The sequence below is a fragment of the Nelumbo nucifera genome, chromosome 8 (assembly GCF_055504915.1).
Source record: "Nelumbo nucifera cultivar China Antique chromosome 8, China Antique-T2T, whole genome shotgun sequence".
NCBI classification, from domain to species: domain Eukaryota; kingdom Viridiplantae; phylum Streptophyta; class Magnoliopsida; order Proteales; family Nelumbonaceae; genus Nelumbo; species Nelumbo nucifera.
This window is the reverse complement of record NC_142656.1, coordinates 54,214,498-54,232,825: the sequence shown is the minus strand read 5'-3', so window position 1 is coordinate 54,232,825 and position 18,328 is coordinate 54,214,498. Positions and strand designations below refer to the sequence as shown.

General features: G+C 36.2%; 1 protein-coding gene across 1 annotated transcript in view; it reads right to left on the bottom strand.

Moving 5' to 3' along the window:
- LOC104601626 (L-arabinokinase-like) overlaps nucleotides 1-18,328 on the bottom strand; it is a 51,825-nt gene that overhangs the window by 19,372 nt on the left and 14,125 nt on the right. The window contains exons 16-21 of the mRNA XM_010265039.3: nucleotides 13,197-13,369; nucleotides 12,875-13,043; nucleotides 9,805-9,888; nucleotides 7,276-7,401; nucleotides 3,137-3,267; nucleotides 2,973-3,054 (exon numbers count right to left, since the gene is read on the bottom strand). Of these exons, the coding sequence (XP_010263341.1) occupies nucleotides 2,973-3,054; nucleotides 3,137-3,267; nucleotides 7,276-7,401; nucleotides 9,805-9,888; nucleotides 12,875-13,043; nucleotides 13,197-13,369 (765 nt within the window). The remainder of the gene's footprint in view (nucleotides 1-2,972; nucleotides 3,055-3,136; nucleotides 3,268-7,275; nucleotides 7,402-9,804; nucleotides 9,889-12,874; nucleotides 13,044-13,196; nucleotides 13,370-18,328) is intronic.

The following is an 18,328-nucleotide window of genomic DNA, read 5'->3' as shown; positions in this document are numbered from 1 at the left end:
TTGAAGGATATCATCAGAAGAAGTCTTTGAAAGTTTCAAAGGTTTTGACCCAGTGAACCATCTTGAACTTGATATTCTGAATGATTGTTTTGGGGTCATTCTGTTTATTCATTGAATATCTTATATTCTGTTATTCCTCTCCAGGATAGCAGCCCTCATGCATCTCCAAAAAATCTTTCCTCTTTTCTTTGATGGATCATAGAAGCTTGGGCCAAAGATTCCTTCCAGCTCAATGGAAGATTCCACCTATAGGAAAACAAAACAAAGAAACAACTCCAAATACTTGCAGAGGATTATCAAGTGATGGGGCAACTCCCATTCTCTAATCAAAGAACACAAACATGAGTTGAGAGGCAACACCAATGTATTTTTTTTTTTTGCAGTATATCAAAAGTGTTAATTTTACCAATAAAAACCTCCCCAAAAAAATGCTCTGGTTTGGGAGAAACTGGAGTTTGGAGCTGACCAAATGGACTTACAGGCACTGCTCATTGAGAAATGAAAGTGATCTAAAGCTTGAAAGAAAGAGGCACACGTGTAGGAAGCTTGGGGGTTTAGGGATTTAGGGTCCACACCCAATTATAAGAACCAGATTCAGAGAGAAACCCCTTTCAGCAAATTCATGGATGAAAACAGATATGATTCAGACCAATAAAAAATAGTAAAAATATTTCAGATTATAGCAGAAGAGGAAGAGAAGAAGAAGAAGGAACAATGAAGAAGGGAGAAGAGAAGGAGTTCGATAACATCCTCTTTCTCCACTCTAGTCTTTATTAATCTTACTAAGATAACATAAATTACAAGTCTGCCCTTAAGTGGGCATCCACCCAAAGTGCAGCCCTGTGCTAGGAAATCTTCCTAGGAAAGACAAATTCCTGTGATTTGCTACAAAAGAGAAAGCCAAACATGTGCCTCTCTCCCCATTTGCGTTTCCTTTGCAAAGCTAGTGGTGGACCTTTTTCCCATTTACTACTTTCCTGCCCTTTTGTACGGAAATACTTTTGTTCTCTATTTGGGTGCAGGTGGGTCCAGCCACAAGATGCGATAAATCTCTTTAAACCAAACTTCCTAAGCCAGCTGAAGAAAAGAAGAAGAATTATATGGAAGGCAGTGAGAGCAGAAGTGATGTAGACTATATGGGAAAAAAGAATGGGAGAATTTTCAATGAAACAAGAAGATCCAAGGAGGACATAGTAGAATATATAAAGATTAAAGTAGCACATTGGGTAAAAATTATGGACACTTTCCAAGATTTCACAGTGAATGATATATTAAGGAAGTGGGCTGAAGTGGGACAATCCTCCAAAGAAAAAGATAGGTTCTTCATGGAATGGAGGTCTCCTCCAAGCAACATGATAAAGTTAAACTTGGGGGGGGGGGTCTTCAAAGATTCATCGGGAAGGGTGGTAGCCATGTACCTCCAGGTCCTATGGAGTGGGAGACTAGAGCTGAATTAATGGCCTGCTGCAAGGTCTGTGATTAGCAAAATAATATGGCTTTAACCAACTGGAAGTAAATGGGGATTCTAAGTTGATCATCACTGGGGAAAGAGGCTTATGCCGTGTCACTTGGTGACATAATTTGAGGGAGATAAATTTCCTATTGAGGGATTTAAACACCTCCTACATGTGGGTTAAAAGAACTGCAAATGTGATGGCGGATGCAATAGCAAAACAAGGGGTGAATAGAAATCAACTATTTTGGGCACTAGTGTGAACACTTTTTTTACTTGGGTGTATGGAAAATTTTAAACTGTTATACCAAACTCTTTCATTATATTAATAAAATCTCTTAGTGACAAAAAAATTCTATGGCCAAAGATACTTCTTGCATTTCAGAATCCCTTATCCCTCTTCTGAGTCCTAAATCCCACTCTAACCCCTGAACCAAGTGAGTACAGCAATGTTCTATTACATTGAGGTGGAGAAAGACTTTATCTTTAAGAGGAATGTCTCCCCACCAAATCTCTTCACATAAAAGAATGTGTGCCCTTTACAAGTATTATACCTCAAAAATTGCAAAAAAAGAAGCACAACAGAGATGGCTTTCCAATGAGAAAAGAGAGTGGATCTAGCATTTAAGCTAGCATCCCAAATCCCAATCATTCAGGGAGACTCTGTGTATGCTCTTAATTACCTCATGCCAAAGTTTGTCAAAGTCTACAGGGTATCTCCACAACCACTTCCCTAGAAGAGAGATGTTTTTGAGATTGATCCTCACAATCCCTAACCTACTTTCTTCCTCACTTTTACCAACCACATCCTAGTTAACAATATGATATTTTCTAGAATCCCCAATTCCCACAAGAAACCACTCATGATTGTTTTTCCATCCTTTTTAACTACCAACATCAAGGCCTTAAAAACAGAAAAGTAGGTAGGAAGATTGGAAAGGGCCACTTAATCAAAATGATTGTACCACTGAAGGAGATGTAACCTCTCTTCCAAAAAGCCAATTTCTTTGTGAATCTTTCCACTATTACTAAATTTGTATTGCATATGTTTTGTTTTGTCAATTCATCCATGACACCTACCAAAAAAAATCATCCATGTCTAATACAAATACAAGCAAATAGGAACTTACTGCTCAGCCTTAGTGAAGTCCCATTATAACTGGAACCTCTGATGTCTCTTCCTAAAGTGATCCAAAATTGGTTGTTATATGACCTTCATTATGTCCACATACCATTGTATAACATTGGTTGTTATACTTAATACTGATAAAAAATATTATATACTTAATAGAAGAAAAAAAATCCTTTAAGAAAAGTCCATTTCGTGATATTGGTCCTGGTTATCTGGAATCTTGGGAATCTATTGCTTTTTAAGTAATCCATATGCAATATTACTTTTCAAGGATCAGATGTGTATGACAACTTGTAGGCTAAATTCCCATTAAGTCAACTTAAATTGAGTGAAACAGAAAAATAACAGACAAAAAGCGTGAGAGATAAATATGTTAGACAAGCATACCAGTATGCTGATGCTGTCATTGAAACGTATACCCAACTCAGTCATTAAAACAAGGATTGTACCAGCAACATATGATGCCCACCTAAAATAGAAAGTATATCAACAATTAGTAGTCACAAATTTGCAAATAAGCAACATATTTCCTATTAAGAAGATTGACCCACTTTTGTGAAGGATCTTTGGCAAAGTATTTGTTTGCCTCTTCGTATGAAATTGGATTATCACCATCCATGAAATCAGATAAGTCCATGTCAAAGGTTGGTCCACGGTTACTTAATTCAGACCCATATGATACCTGAAATGGACAAAAACAGTTGAAAAGAAAAAAAGACAACAATAACTCAGGACAGGAATCAATCGAGAATACCACGGAGTTATGACTTTTTATATTATTGAACAGCATTAAGAACGTGTAAAGTCCTACATGGACGACTAGAAAATACTGAAGATATGAATAAAAACTATAAAATAAACCTACCGTATATACATAAATGTATGTTACAGCCACATGCATATATACATATACATATAGATTTCCAAATCCGTGCATATAATGGGAATAAGACTTAGATTATGGTGATGATCCATATTCCATACATATAGAGATAATTATTTTTTTAGGCAAGTAATGTGGGTATTAGTAATTAAATTCCAATCTGTTGAAGTCTATTACTTGACCTGGATGGAAGCCAATCAAACTAGCTAGGCCTTGATTGTTATTGGCATGGAATGCTTCAGGCTTGGTAAAGATCAACATCATTTGAACCAAGTAAAAAAAATTTGGCTACGTATGCTTGCAAATGTGTATATAAAAAGAATATATGGAAATTAAGGCTTCAAATTTGATTTTCTATTCTATTTATCTCAGATCTGACAGAATAAAATCAACCCTGTCAAGTGAACTGGGCCAACAAGAGATTCTACTATTCCTGTTTTGCTGTCAGCAAAGCTGAAGCCACAATGTGAGAAGAGGCCACTGCCCCCCACCACAAAAAAGAAAGAAAGAAAGCAAAAGAACCCCAGTATATCTACTTGCTGATCTAGAAGGGCAAGCATCGAAAGACTAGAGATATCACAGTACAGCCCCCGAAGAATTTTATAATACAGTCCCTCCAAGTTTTCAAGAAATCATAGAACACCAATGCATCAGACCTTCAATGATTACCATTAATCAACTACCAAAAGAATAAGCGACTAAAAAACAAAACACTTGTTTTTCATTTCCATTGATGAGATCCAAAATTTTATATCTCTAACATATTGATGAGACCTCTCTCTCTCTCTCAAATAATTTTGGAAGAATCTCATTACAAAGTTTTTTCCCCACACAAAGAAAAATATTCCTTTAATATTGTCGGGTTTCTCCAACGCTTTTATGATTGAATGCAACACATCCAGGGCTTTCTTAATGAAAGAGGGCCATTCATTGATTTCACAATAGACAGTTTGCAGAGTGGGTTAAGGAAACAGAAAAATTAAAGAGGAGAGTTTGACTTGAGGCTGGATTGGTGGTTCCCGCTGGTTGGAGAGATATCAACAAGCAAAAGAAAATGAGTGGTAGGCATCCCATTGCATGCTTGGAACATTTTGACCTTCGGGGAGATTGGCAAGTGGCCAAGCGCTGTGGCAGATTTTTGAATTTAGATGATAAAAGCAGAACTTGGGAGAAGCTTGATATGGTGGGAAAATTTAGTTGAAGTCATGGATGCCTCTGCAATTTTGACCAAGCTGAAACTTGAATTCGCAGGGGAGAGGTATGAGTTGAGAATAGTAGTTGAAGGAGGTGATGGAACCTTTGTGAAGGTGGATTTGGAAGTTTTGAATGAAGGAAGAAAGGTTGAAGATGAAGTGTTTGACGAAGAAAGAGCTGGGGCGAAGGAAATCGAAGAATCATCTGGGTGTAGCATAGAGGAGGAGATGGAAGGGGGTGGGAAGTTGAAGGGATGCTTGAAAGAAGGATATGATGAGGCAGAAGTCTTAATGGGAAAAGATGAAGACGTGGCCAGAGTAGGTATGAGTGAGTCATCTGAGGGAAGACAAATAATTGGTGAAGCATAAAGTTTTTTTTTTTTTTGGGGAGGGGTGGGGGAGGGAGCTGAAGAAGGTGATTTTGAGTGGAAAAGAGAATTTTTGGAAATGGGGAGCTCTATTTTACCAGAAGAGATCGAAGGGGGAAGGAGAAGCAAAGAATGATAGGGTCTGGGTTATTTCAAAGTATAAAAATGGCGGGAAAATTATGGTTATAGGAGGGAAGATAAGGGATTCTCCATCTAATTCATGTCGTTTGGAAGAGTTACAACAACTTGGAAAGATAAAGGATGGAGAAGAAGTGCTATTAGGGGGGTTTAAAGCAAGGACAAAAACCATGAGTACTGAGAGTGGATCTCACCACAATAGAGTAGAGAGGTCAATCGATTAATTATTTAGCCAAAGATGAGTAGAGTGGTCGAGGGGAGGAGGTGAGGCTCCATTTTACCAGAAGAGATTGAAGGGAGGAAGAAGAAGCAAAGAATGAAAAGGTCTAGGTTACTTCAAAGTATGAAAATGGTAGGAAAGTTATGGTTATAGAAGGAGGGAAGGTAAGGGATTCTCCATCTAATTCATGTCATTTGGAAGAGATACAACTTGGAAACATAAAGGTTGGAGAAGAAGTGCTATAAGGGGGGTTTGAAGCAAGGACAAAAACCATGAGTACCGAGAGTGGATCTCACCGCACTATAGTAGAGAGGTTAATCAATTAATAATTTAGCCAAAGATGAATAGATAGGTCAAGGGCAAGAACATCTTGAAGAGAGGTAAGGGATACCTAAAACAATATGGAGAATGTTGATAGACAAATCACAAGAGTAGAAGGGAGCTATAGGGGTTGGGGTTAAAAGTAGAGAAATGGATGAGTAGGAGGAGCACAAAGAGGAAAAAATGGAGGGGGGGGGGGGAGAGAGGAGACTGTGGGACTCGAATTTGAAGAGGCTACAGGGGAAGATAACACTAAGAAGGGGAAAGTGGGTATTGATTAACTAGTGGACAAACAGGTGGTGATTGGGATGTCTCTCAGCCTTTTCTTTCTAGGGGGGAAGGGGTGGTGAAAAAGGCAATTGAGCACTTTGAAAAGAGTAGAAGGGAAGAATATAACAAAAAGAAGGTAGTTGTGAAAGGGGGTGAGGTATGGAAGGAAGGAGGAGGGAAGAAATTATTGATGAAGAGTGAAGGGAGGTTGATGAAGAGTTAACAAGGAGGGGGGAGAAGGCCGAAAGTAAAAGATGAAGATGGTATTACCAAGGTTTAAAGTATCGATACAATACTCCCAATGTCGAGCGTGTCATGTCTGTATTCATAGCCATGTATATAGGATATGTCATGATTGGGTACATATCCCATGAGTCATGTGTATCGGCAGGATACACCACCATATCGAGCCATATCGTGTCATATCAATAGATACAATTTGATACATACCAATACGAAAGCATATTGGTGCCTAGTTTAATGGAACTATATATTGAACGCTTTTGGATTGTTTTTGAACTTTAATAAAAATTGAGAATTATAATTATAAAAACTAACGTAAATAACTGAATATTTAATTTTCCTAAAAATTTAATAAGAACAATATGTTATAAAAATAATTTATTTTATCTACCTTAAGTGATTTTTAATCTACATCTAAATTATATGTTAAAAATGACAAATATTTATTATTTGAAAAAGTAGACTTGTTATTTATATAAAATACTAAAAAAAATAAGTTTTCCCAACAAAATTAATAAAAATTGAAAATTATAAATGATAATTATTGAATGATGTTTACATGTTTTAGATTCTTGGTGGTGTTGATTGCAATGTTTCTCTTTACATAACCTATTAATGTATTTATCTGATTTGTATGCATTTCCCTAACGTATCCAAGTGTTTCAATATCTTCCGTTCATATCCATGCACTTCAATGGGAACAGATGGCAAGACAGATGAATATTGATAAATTGGTCATTGAAGGGGTCTCAAAGGTGATAGACTGGCTAAAGTATCTGGAGGCAGAAAATTGGGTTTATAGGGAGCATTTGTGTTGGGCTTAATTGTAATTTGTTATTGTTGTTTAGGGGAGATGGCACCTCGGACCTCCCCATGGATTGTTGTACATGTCATGGCCTTTTCTTTTTAATAAAACTTTCTTGTTTACTTATCAAAAAGAAAACATTTTAATTCAAAAAGAAGTTAAGTAAATGCAAAATAACACAAGTGAAGTATCTTTTCTACAAAAGTTGAGACACACAAACAGCAAGTAGTTTGAGCAGGAATTACATACAATTTGCAGAACAGGAGTTGATTCTTGCCCTTTTACATTCCGCCGAGCTTGGGCATGTTTCCATAGCTTCTGTTTGCTTGGATGAATCCTCTGAACAGCAACATGACAAGCTTCTCTTATAGGCATCTAAGGGAAAAGGCATATTAGCAAAACCATTACAATACTTATGAGATAACATGACCTACCAAAGGTGAATTCCATGAGATTTGATCATAATAATTTGAAGGTGGCTAAATTTATTTAAAAGCTGAGGCACCAAAAAACATGAATTGTTTAGTGATGGGAAATACCAATAAGAATAATAAGGCATTCATGCAGATGAAGATATTATAAATAAGCAAACTCTTCTAAGTCAAAATGGTATTTCCTTCTATATTGAAATGTCATGAACAATGTCAAAGGCACTTGTGTAAAGGTCATTTTATACTTGAGCCCCCTTCCAATGATGTTGCTGATTATGTGCTGAAACAAGGAGTCTTCAGAAGTTCCTTGATAATAAAAAAATATGAAATTTCAACTTCCACTTCATAGCATTCCATCAATTCTAATAACTTCCAAAAGGAAATTTTCCTTTGCAGTAATAAAATTCAAGTGGGTCAACCCTCCTGTTATATTTGAGGCAAAAAATGACAAAAAAGGGAACTTTTAAGGATAACATTTGAATGATAATATGTAGCTCGTCTTTTGCATAAAATAAGTTGAAACGTGATTCATGTAGTCAACCCCATATAGTTAGGACATGCCTTAGCTGATGATGATGATGATGATTTCAGAGATAAGATGTAACATGGTTAGGCTACATGTGTAGGATGCCAACTATATTTCTGATTCTGTGGCTAACTGAAAGGTGATTTTTTTAGGGGGGTGTCTTGAAAAAGGAACAAAAACAGCCTTAGGGAAAGGAAAAGATGTTGGAAGAAAGGTTAAAAGAAATCCCTCAATTAGATATATAAAATGTTTTTTTCCTAAAAAAGAAAGACTTTTTTTAGAAGGAAAGTACTATAAATGACATTTTTTATCAAAGATAATGTGGGTTTATTAACAAGGGGGAAATAACAGATGCAGAATACAGGACTACCTAGGACAAAAAAGGAAACTCAGAGTACACCATGAATGCCTATGGTGACATATGGGCTTGAATAGCAAAGAAGCAGGTGAATTAAATACAAACTAACCAGGTAATATGGAACCTGGTACAAAACATTCTTCCAGCCCAACCCTACTGGCCAAGTTATTCTACTTCTACTTCAAACTTGCCAAACTCGGAATTCATTTGAACAAGAAATTCTCTCTCAAAGGCAAAGACCTTATTTCATATGGTGCCACTAGGACCAAGGACAAGAAGAAGCATAAATAATCCATCCTATTACAAGTCACAACAAGGAAGTTACACACAATCTCAACTCTCTAAGGACTAAGATGAACAATAATGTAAGACATTGGCAGAGAGGACCTCAGTACATTTCCATGCCCAATTGGATCAGAATATTTCTCAATATGTACAACAAAGGCATCCAATGCTGCTCCCCTAGTTCCATAAGGAACTAGGCTTCTAGGTGACTTGGATTCCATGACCTTTCTGTTTAACCAGTTTATAACAACATTAGAATCCTCTATTATTTTCTATACTTAGAAGACCCACTTGTAGCTCAGCCCTTACAAAATCCTCTTCCATTATTTTCCATACTGTATCTGCTGGACTTTCAGTGGCCCAATGGGGAGTGCTGACTCCACTAAAGTTAAGATGCTAGCTGTGACGTGGTACTCATATTGTTAGAGACTTGGGTATCTCAAGTCTAAGCATCGAAGATGATTCATAAAACACAATCAAATGGTTGAGAAAAAAGGATAGTGGACCTTGGAGGCTGGCACATTACTTAACAGAGGCTAGAGATCCCGAACTGATGAATGTATCTTTAGTCTGGATTCCCAGGGTGTGAACCTCAATTGTAGATGATTTAGCTAAATCTAGAGCTAACAGGAATAATTTGTTTAGTGATTAGGCATCTACCATTTTAATCTTTAGTGTGTGTGTGTGTTTCATCTGATGTACTTGTTCCTTCTTTAATGAAATTCCAGTTACTTATCAAAAAAAAAAAAAAAAAAAAAACCTATTGGACCAAAGAATGCCAAGATAATCTTGACATGATTTCTAAACACACCTTCCATACCTGATTTCCCTGGGTTGCCCATGTTGCACCCATTAAAGCTTAATTTGATCATATGATGCGGAAGGGGGACCAACACATCCTTGTTGTAAGATGTTAGTCTGGACTCTGAAATATTGACCACAAAAAACCTTCTCCAAGGCTTTTTTAGCACAAAGTATATAGGCCAACACTAATCACACAAGGTTTCTTCTATTATTATTATTATTATTATTATTATGTTTCCTGTGCATTTTCAATTAACATTGTGCCAAGATGCTGCTCAACCCATTTATTCCTGATCCTAAATTCAATGTATCGCATTTTGCTAGCAATCTCTAAAAATAGACCGAGAATATGGGAAATAGAGTTACATATTAACCTGCAACACAAGGCTTCCTGAATAATCTGCAATTCCTCCCATTACATCCAACCTCCCAGGTGCTCTTGCTACAAAGATATCCTCCTGAAACACAAGAAATTCAATAATGAAAACTAGAACTATGGCAACAGTATTTTCACAAAGCCAAAGAGACAAGTTATCACAATCTCATATTAGAGGCAGCATAGATTTTACATATGATTAACTTATTAATCCAACCTTCCTCAGACCCCATAAACTACAAAAATAGCAGTCTTATACAGTGCAACAAAATGCTTTGGTGTTTATTCCTTGATACACTTCAGCATGTAATAATAGTACATCGAGATTTGGTATGTGAAGAGTTTAATTGGGTCACAATTGATGAACTGTTAAAAGGATGGAAAAGTATGGCTGGTTTTTCTGTTAGAAATCATCAAAGACCAATGGAATGGAGGTATCCTGGTTCAAGTAGATTGAAACGGTTAGAGACAATAATGGTAAAACATTTTACCCAGCTTTTCAGGACCAGTTGGGTATGGCAACTCCCTAAAGACTGAACTACTAAGTCTCATTCAAGGCTTAAAGTTGGTAGCTACATACAGATGGGGATGTGCATGATTATGTGGAAGGAGGTTTCCAGATAGTCATTCTATGGATAAGAACAGAGGAAGAGATACCATGCACATACTTGCATTCTATATTGCCAGATAGGCAAGTTTAGTTGGCGATGATAAAAATAACAAATTAACAAATATAGTTAACATATTCTAGATGCTTAACTCCTGAACTTGATGCAATCAATCAACAAAATGTAGCATTTTTTTTTGAGAAGGTAAAAGTATATTAGTAATATCTATACTACCATTATGATGATCAAAAAAAATATCTATACTACCATTAAAAGTAGTAATGAGGGTGTGGAACTTTTCGTTGACTAGAAAACCCCTGTTTTTTATTTTAGTCCATTTCAGTGTAATTTGAATTACTATTTTACATTTCATTTATATTCCCTCTCATAAATCTTATATCTAAGGTATTAACTCCCATTCTCTCTCATTAACTCCTATATTTAAGGTATTGCTCATTAATAAATCCTACAAATTAGATCTATATGCAACAGTTTTAACAATATAAAATCCATGTTTTCTTAACTGACCCAAAAATGAAACCATTCTTCCATCCAGGTAGTGGGTAAGCAATTCAACTATTTGGGCCAAATGGGTCAACCCATGGTATCATAATTAAATAATAAATTTTTAAATAGAAATAAATACAAAATTTACAAAAAAATGTAGAAAAAATTGGGCATATTAAAGAAAAATAAGTGTAGTAAACAAGAATTCATAAGTCCATTTGTTGATCATAAAGCAAAAAGTTTGCTAGATGTTCATTCATGTGGGAAGCATGAAGAGCTTAGCTATGATGCCATGGCGAAGGTTATACCTAAAAAAGCCAGTGAAGATAAAATAAAGCTTCATATTTGTTACATCATTTTGATTGAGTGACAACTTATAAGGAAGGCCTTCTTTGTCAACTTCAAAACAAGTGCGAAGGAAACACCCTTGGACAGAAAAGGTTGAAAAAGTGCTTCTAGATCTCATGAAATAAGGCAGAATTTAGAACAACACTTTCCATCCCTTTCTTTCATAGATAAATAAATTTAGAAATTGAAATTCTGATTACATTACCATATGCCAAAATTTTATTAGGAAGAGTTCTTATTGAATATGAAAATGAAATAAAAAATTTAAAACCTAACCAAAAAAAATGAAATCGTTTTACTATTTGGTCACAGGTCAACAATTCAACTTTCAAGTCAAATGTGTCAACCTTTGATTCATAATTAAATAATAAAAATAAAAAAATATAAAACACAAAAAAGAAAAGATACGTAAATTTTGTAGAAAACATTTGGGCATATATCTAATATTGCATATTCATCATTTAACAAAAATAAGTGTGATAAATAAGAAGAATTATATTTACATGCATAGAAATATAAAAATTTGTAGAAAGTTTGAAGACATCTATATCTAAACTACTATATGTTAAAAATATGAATGAGCTTGTGGAACGCCTTTTTCACTAAGATACCCTATTTTTTGTATTTAGTCCCTCTGATTGTGGGGGCAGAAAATATGATTTGAACTACTATTTTTCACCTCATTCAATTCACTATCTCTAAAACTTATACTTAAGGTATTGAATCCCATTTTCTCATTAAAATATTTGGGCACATCTCTAATATTATTACCCAGCATATTAAAGAAAAATAAGTGGGAGAATTATTTTCATGCACATAAATATAAAAAATTATAAAAATTTTGGACACCCTTTATCACCATCATCATTGTCATCTAAAATTTCCATGTGCAAAGCACGTGCACACTTGCTAGTATAAAAAATTGATGTATGAAATAGAACCAAATTCTGATTAAAAAGACAAGATAGAGGCCCTTCCATTAAAATCTATTATTATTCAGATCCTGGCAGACAGCGCAGATGGGAAACTGGGAATACAGTTAACAAATCTGAAATTTAACTACCATCATACTACAAACCAAAATAATAATATGCATATACTGCCACTTGTTCACATATGTCACTGTATGATTATACCCCTGTTGCAATGCATGCTAAATCATATTCAGATGAGAAAAGGTCCATTGAAAAGAATAAAATAAAATTAAGCATCTCATCCCTTTAAAAAATAAAGGTCATAATACAAACACCAGAACATGGTAAAAATACAGGAATTGGCACAGAAATATCTGACCCAACCCAAAACAACACATCCCCATACACCAAAACCTATAACAAATGCAGGATATGAGCAATAGCATTAGCAGATCTAGGTTTCCACTGAAAAGATATAATCAACATGAATTCCGAAGTTCATTTTTCAGCACCATGTATTAGATTGTTGTGAAGATATTGACAGATCTTGCTTTAAATCATAGAGCATGCTTTGATACACGTGCAGATACAAGATAACGAGATAGATTCATTTCAATTATTTGCTTATAAAATAAATAAAATAATACTGTAACAGGAAATTTCAATTGCCACCACATGAAAAGAGAAACACCTCCCAGTTAAAAAGCGTAGAAGCAGCCAAACGCTCCCTCATGCGACGCTTCTCAGTATTCTTTCCTGAGTCATGTATAGTATCAAGTTCTGCCAAGCTTTTCAAGAAATTCATTGTATCTGAAAGACCATGAAGATCTCCATGAAGAATCTCAAAATCTTCCGTGCATCTAGAAAAATAAAAGAAAGAAGGTTCACTACAAAGTACACATGTAACATTTTCATAGCATAAATATTCATTGAGAACCTGAAAGAGAAAAGAATAATCTTAATAAATTTTAGTTACTGATCCAGAAAAATGAAAAGAATAATCAGAGACTCACGACTTTGCAAGTGAGCTTGTCCGACTCATTTCAGAAATTGGAGATGCAGTGCGAAGACCAAGTTGATTTTCAGCAAGTGCATACCAATCTGGGATGAAAATATCTCTACCAGGAACTCTTTGTAGTTGATAACCAAGTACTATGGCATCCCTTAGTCTCCTTGCCCCACTCAACTAGATTTGGATAAGATTACAAGAAAAGGAACAAAAAAGATATCAAACTTGTAATAGAACATCACAACAATCATATGATCTTTTTCTTTTTACCATAGAATCATAACAACAGGATTAGGTCCACTTGAACAACACACAATATTGTTTTGAATTACTCAACGAGGGGAAATTTTAACATCTTTGCCATTTCAAGAGAACCATGTTTTTATTTATAAAATAAAAGTAAATGGTCAGTTGCCTATGAAGTAAAGGGGAAGTTACAGTTGCAAGACTGAATAAGATGTTTCACTATGAATCCATACATGAAATATTGCCAATCCACCACTTTGTCTGACCAAAGAAACACAACCAATAAATTGTGCTTACCTCAAACTCAGGATAAAAAGGATGGTTGAATGAGACAACTAATTTTTCTTTGTGTAGATGAATCTCTTTAGACAAGTAGAATCAGTTGATGAGCCAGACAACAAATGTCTAACGACCATCAATCTGAGCAGCACTTGGCAAAAACCAGTTTAGCATATGTTGTAATACTTGAGTTACAGAGAGAGGTAGAGGCCATGAATGAAGATGGCAATTCATCAACTCAGTTTCAATGTTGGTCCTTTCAAAGGAGATCAAAGCAAAGGAACTTTAAGCACATAGTTTAATTGATAAAAAGGAACTTTGTGGAAAAGAAGGGTACCAAAAGAAAGTACAGAGCTGGTCTTATTGCTATTGATTCCAAATAAAATATTGCCCCATATATTTATGTTTTCCATGGTAATCCTCTTAGGTATATAAGAAGTCAGCCCCAGAGAGGAGAAGGTGCTTTCAAGGCCATCTGACCATATAAGGCTTGTATTTGAATCGATTAGGAGGGTGCTGTTCAATATGTATGGTTTTGTTTTTTAGAACAAGAGCAACTGCCACATTAGCAAAACAATTGTATTTGCTTATATAGCAGTTATTTTTGCTTTGAAAAACAAAACAATCCATATTAGCAAAATCCCCCCAAGTACCTAATTCCTGTTATGCCTTCCCTTAATTCCCTGCTTGCCTTTCAGAAAACCAGAGGGCCTTATTGACAGAAATAATTAATTAACTGCCCCAACAATTAAAGGGAAAACTCTTGGGCTTATTCATTCAAGAATGAATTTCATAAAATTCTTATGAAATGTGCCAATGTCCTTTTACTTTACCAGCACTGATCATGTTATTCTGCATCAAAACCAGGATATTATATTTTCTTCAGAATAATGCATTAAACAAACAGTGGACACTATGCATGATGGATCTTGCATGAATATTTGAAACTAATGAAAAATGAAGACAAACCAAAAATCCCATGATCTGAACAATAAATTGATGAATTTCTGTACATTCTGCAAGGAAAAATATTGCTGAAATCATAACAAACATAGAGGCCCATAATTAGTACTAGGCATGAAGATTCAGATAAAATTTAGTACACGTGCTACTAGCTTTTGATAACATTAAGGTCCTCGGCAACAAAAATTTTGAACATATAATACAAAGAACAAAAGGTCCCAGGCATTTCATGCAGATGAAAATAGAACAGTGCATACCATATTAAAAATGAAGACAACAGCCAGAAATTTCTACTTTCATCTCTAAATCAATAATATGGACATTCAATGTGCATTCAACAAAAAAAAAAAAAAGAATTGTTTCTTGCCCCTGTGGGAGACTTGATTAAAGTTTGAGGAAATGTAACTTCATAAAATTTATCTATAGAAAAATACATAATACTAAATAATAACAAGAGAAGACCCTTCCTGTGTTTATCCCCAAACTGGTGTATTCTACGCAAATCCAATGGTGATGATTGTTATTACTTATTTATTTCTGTTCTCTTGCCGCAGAATTATGGGATTGGTTTTTCTCTTTGTTTGGGTACAAGTGGAACTTGCCTTCAAAGATGCATATGCTATTTGACCCATCTACTTTTGTTCGGGGTAAAAGAACAGGAAGAGTAATATGGAGATGTACGAGAGCTGCAATAATATGGACTATTTGGGAAGAGAAGAACACAAGAGTATTAAAAGAAAGGGAAAGGAGATTTATTGAAAAAAAAAGAAAGGGAAAGGAGCCCACAAAAACTCAAAGAATGTGTTGACCATGGTAATACATTGGATAAAAACTGGATGGATTTGACAATTCTCCTTTGATGATATTTGGAGACACTGGATCGTGGTGGCTAACAGTAGTCCTAATAAGGATCAAGTAAATTTATTCCTCCAACAGGTTTTGTGAAACTGAACTTTGATGGTAAAGGTAATCCAGGCTCCTCTGGTACACGAGGGGTAGTGAGAGACAATGATAGACATATATTAGCTTTGTTCTCAGGAGCGGTGTGGGTAGGAGACTCTAATAGGGTTGAATACTTGCTGCCTTACAAGGAATTCAGATTGCAAATCAGTTACTCTTGTAGGGTGGTTGCAGGATCCAGACTCGGTTACTTGGGTTTTCAGGAATGAAATTAAGAAATTTAAGTAGATCACCAGAGGCATGATTTGATGACACAATGGGTTGGGAGATCAGAAAATGTCTTGGCTGACTGTTTAGCCACATAAGGGGCAAATAGGAATATACTGTACTGGGTTCAGTTATAATCTGTGTCTCTTTTAGTTTGTAACTAGTTATTGGTTTGGGAGGAGTCACAGCTCATGCCTCTTCAAGGGTTGAGTAGAAGATCAAGACTGTAATCAGTCTTGAATCCTAATAGATTTTAGGTTTACAAAAGCAGAAGAAAAGTGAGAGAAAGGAGAAGGAAGAGAAGAGAAACAGGAGAACAAGGGGTTGAAAGGAGGGACAGATTCTAACACATCTGCCGCCGCCACACTCTTAATATTTATAGGTTATGTTTAGTACATAAAGGAAATGACTAATCTGCCCTTAGTACTTACATGTTAAATAAAGTAAATAAAAACTGAAATAAATAACAACTGAATTAACAAACTGATCCAAACTGACACTACTATAACTGAAACAAATAAGTACACATGCTGTCCTACGAACACAGTGGGGACCACTGCTGTGGAGCCCACATCAGTGTTCTCTACACTCCCCCTCAAGTTGGGAATAGATATCTATCATTCCCAACTTGGATAGGTCTGTCTCTAACTTCTTCCTTGGTACAGCCTTGGTGAGGATATCCGCGAGCTGCATATTAGATGTGATATACGGAAGACACACTTCTTGTGATGTGACCCTCTCTCGCACAAAATGTCGATCAACTTCGATATGTTTAGTTCTGTCATGCTGCACTGGGTTGTGGGCTATATTAATAGCTGCCTGATTACCACAATACAACGTTAAGGGCTTTTCATAGTGAATACTCAACTCTTTAAGTAGTGATCTCAGCCATAAGATTTCAGCCACTCCGTTAGCCATTGACCTGTATTCCGCTTCAGCACTGGAGCGGGAAACAACACTCTGCTTCTTACTCCTCCAAGAGACAAGGTTACCTCCCACAAGGGCACAATATCCAGAGGTAGACCTTCTGTCATCAACACTCCCAGCCCAATCGACATCTGTATAGACTTCCACCCTCATGTGATTATTGTTCTTGAGCAGTATACCTCTACCCGGGCATCTCTTCAAGTATGTTAATATTCTCTCTGCCGCAAGAAGATGAGAAGTTCTAGGGGAGTGCATGTACTGGCTAACAACACTAACTGCATAGCTGATATCCGGCCGAGTGAGACAGAGATATAGGAGCTTTCCAACCAACCGTTGGAACATAACTTTGTCTTCAAGAGGCTCCCCGCCCTCTGCACTAATCTTGTGATTTTGTTCGATGGGTGTATCAGCCGGCTGATTGAGCCCATTCCAAGTAATTTGACCCATCAAATTTCATAGTTGTAATCTGAAACCCGGTTTCAGATACACTACCATAACTGTTGTTCCCAAAACTACTTTCTCCCTGACCTTTAAACTCCATCTTTGGTCAAGAATCAGTGGCTACAAACTGTTAGAGCCACTACACCAGAAAACAGAGTGAAATCAATGCAGGTCTGAAATCTAATCTGAAACCAACACAAAATCTGATCTGATCTGAAACCCACACAAATCTGATCTGAAATCAATCGGCTATCACAGTATCAGGCAGTCTGTCAAGTTTTTTATCCTCTAGAGGAGCAATCTGAGATGCTATTATCTGAAACCACTGCTGTGGGGCCCACTGCTGCGGAAGCAGAATTCGGGTTTCAACTGTAGGTCTGAAATAAGTGCTCAGCTGCATTCTCCAAGCAGTCTGTACAAGTGGGACCTGTCCTAGGGTCAATATGAAACCCTAAAACTGATCTCTGAGAGAATGGGGGTTCGGCCCAACAGTCAAACCCTAGAAACAAACTTAAAACAGTTTGGCCTCTCCTTCTAGATAGGTCCAACCTATTTCGACTGATTGCAGTCTCTGAAACTAAAAAAAAAACTTACTAATGGATTTCGGTTTACTGCCTTCCAGGGTTGCCTGAACCCTAACCTTCGCTGCTTCTTCCTGATTACCAACTCTCTGCAAGCCGCGACAAGTCCTCAACTGCTGCAAACCTCTCCTAGTAATCTCCAAGAATCAGGCGCCAAATACTTCTTCATAAGCTTCCAGCCCTAGCTAGTCCTCATGTGATCGGCTGGACTAGACACACATGAGAAGCCTTAGATAGGCTCTGATACCAAGTAGAAGATCAAGACTGTAATCAGTCTTGAATCCTAATAGATTTTAGGTTTACAAAAGCAGAAGAAAAGTGAGAGAAAGGAGAAGGAAGAGAAGAGAAACAGGAGAACAAGGGGTTGAAAGGAGGGACAGATTCTAACACATCTGCCGCCGCCACACTCTTAATATTTATAAGTTATGTTTAGTACATAAAGGAAAGGACTAATCTGCCCTTAGTACTTACATGTTAAATAAAGTAAATAAAAACTGAAATAAATAACAACTGAATTAACAAACTGACCCAA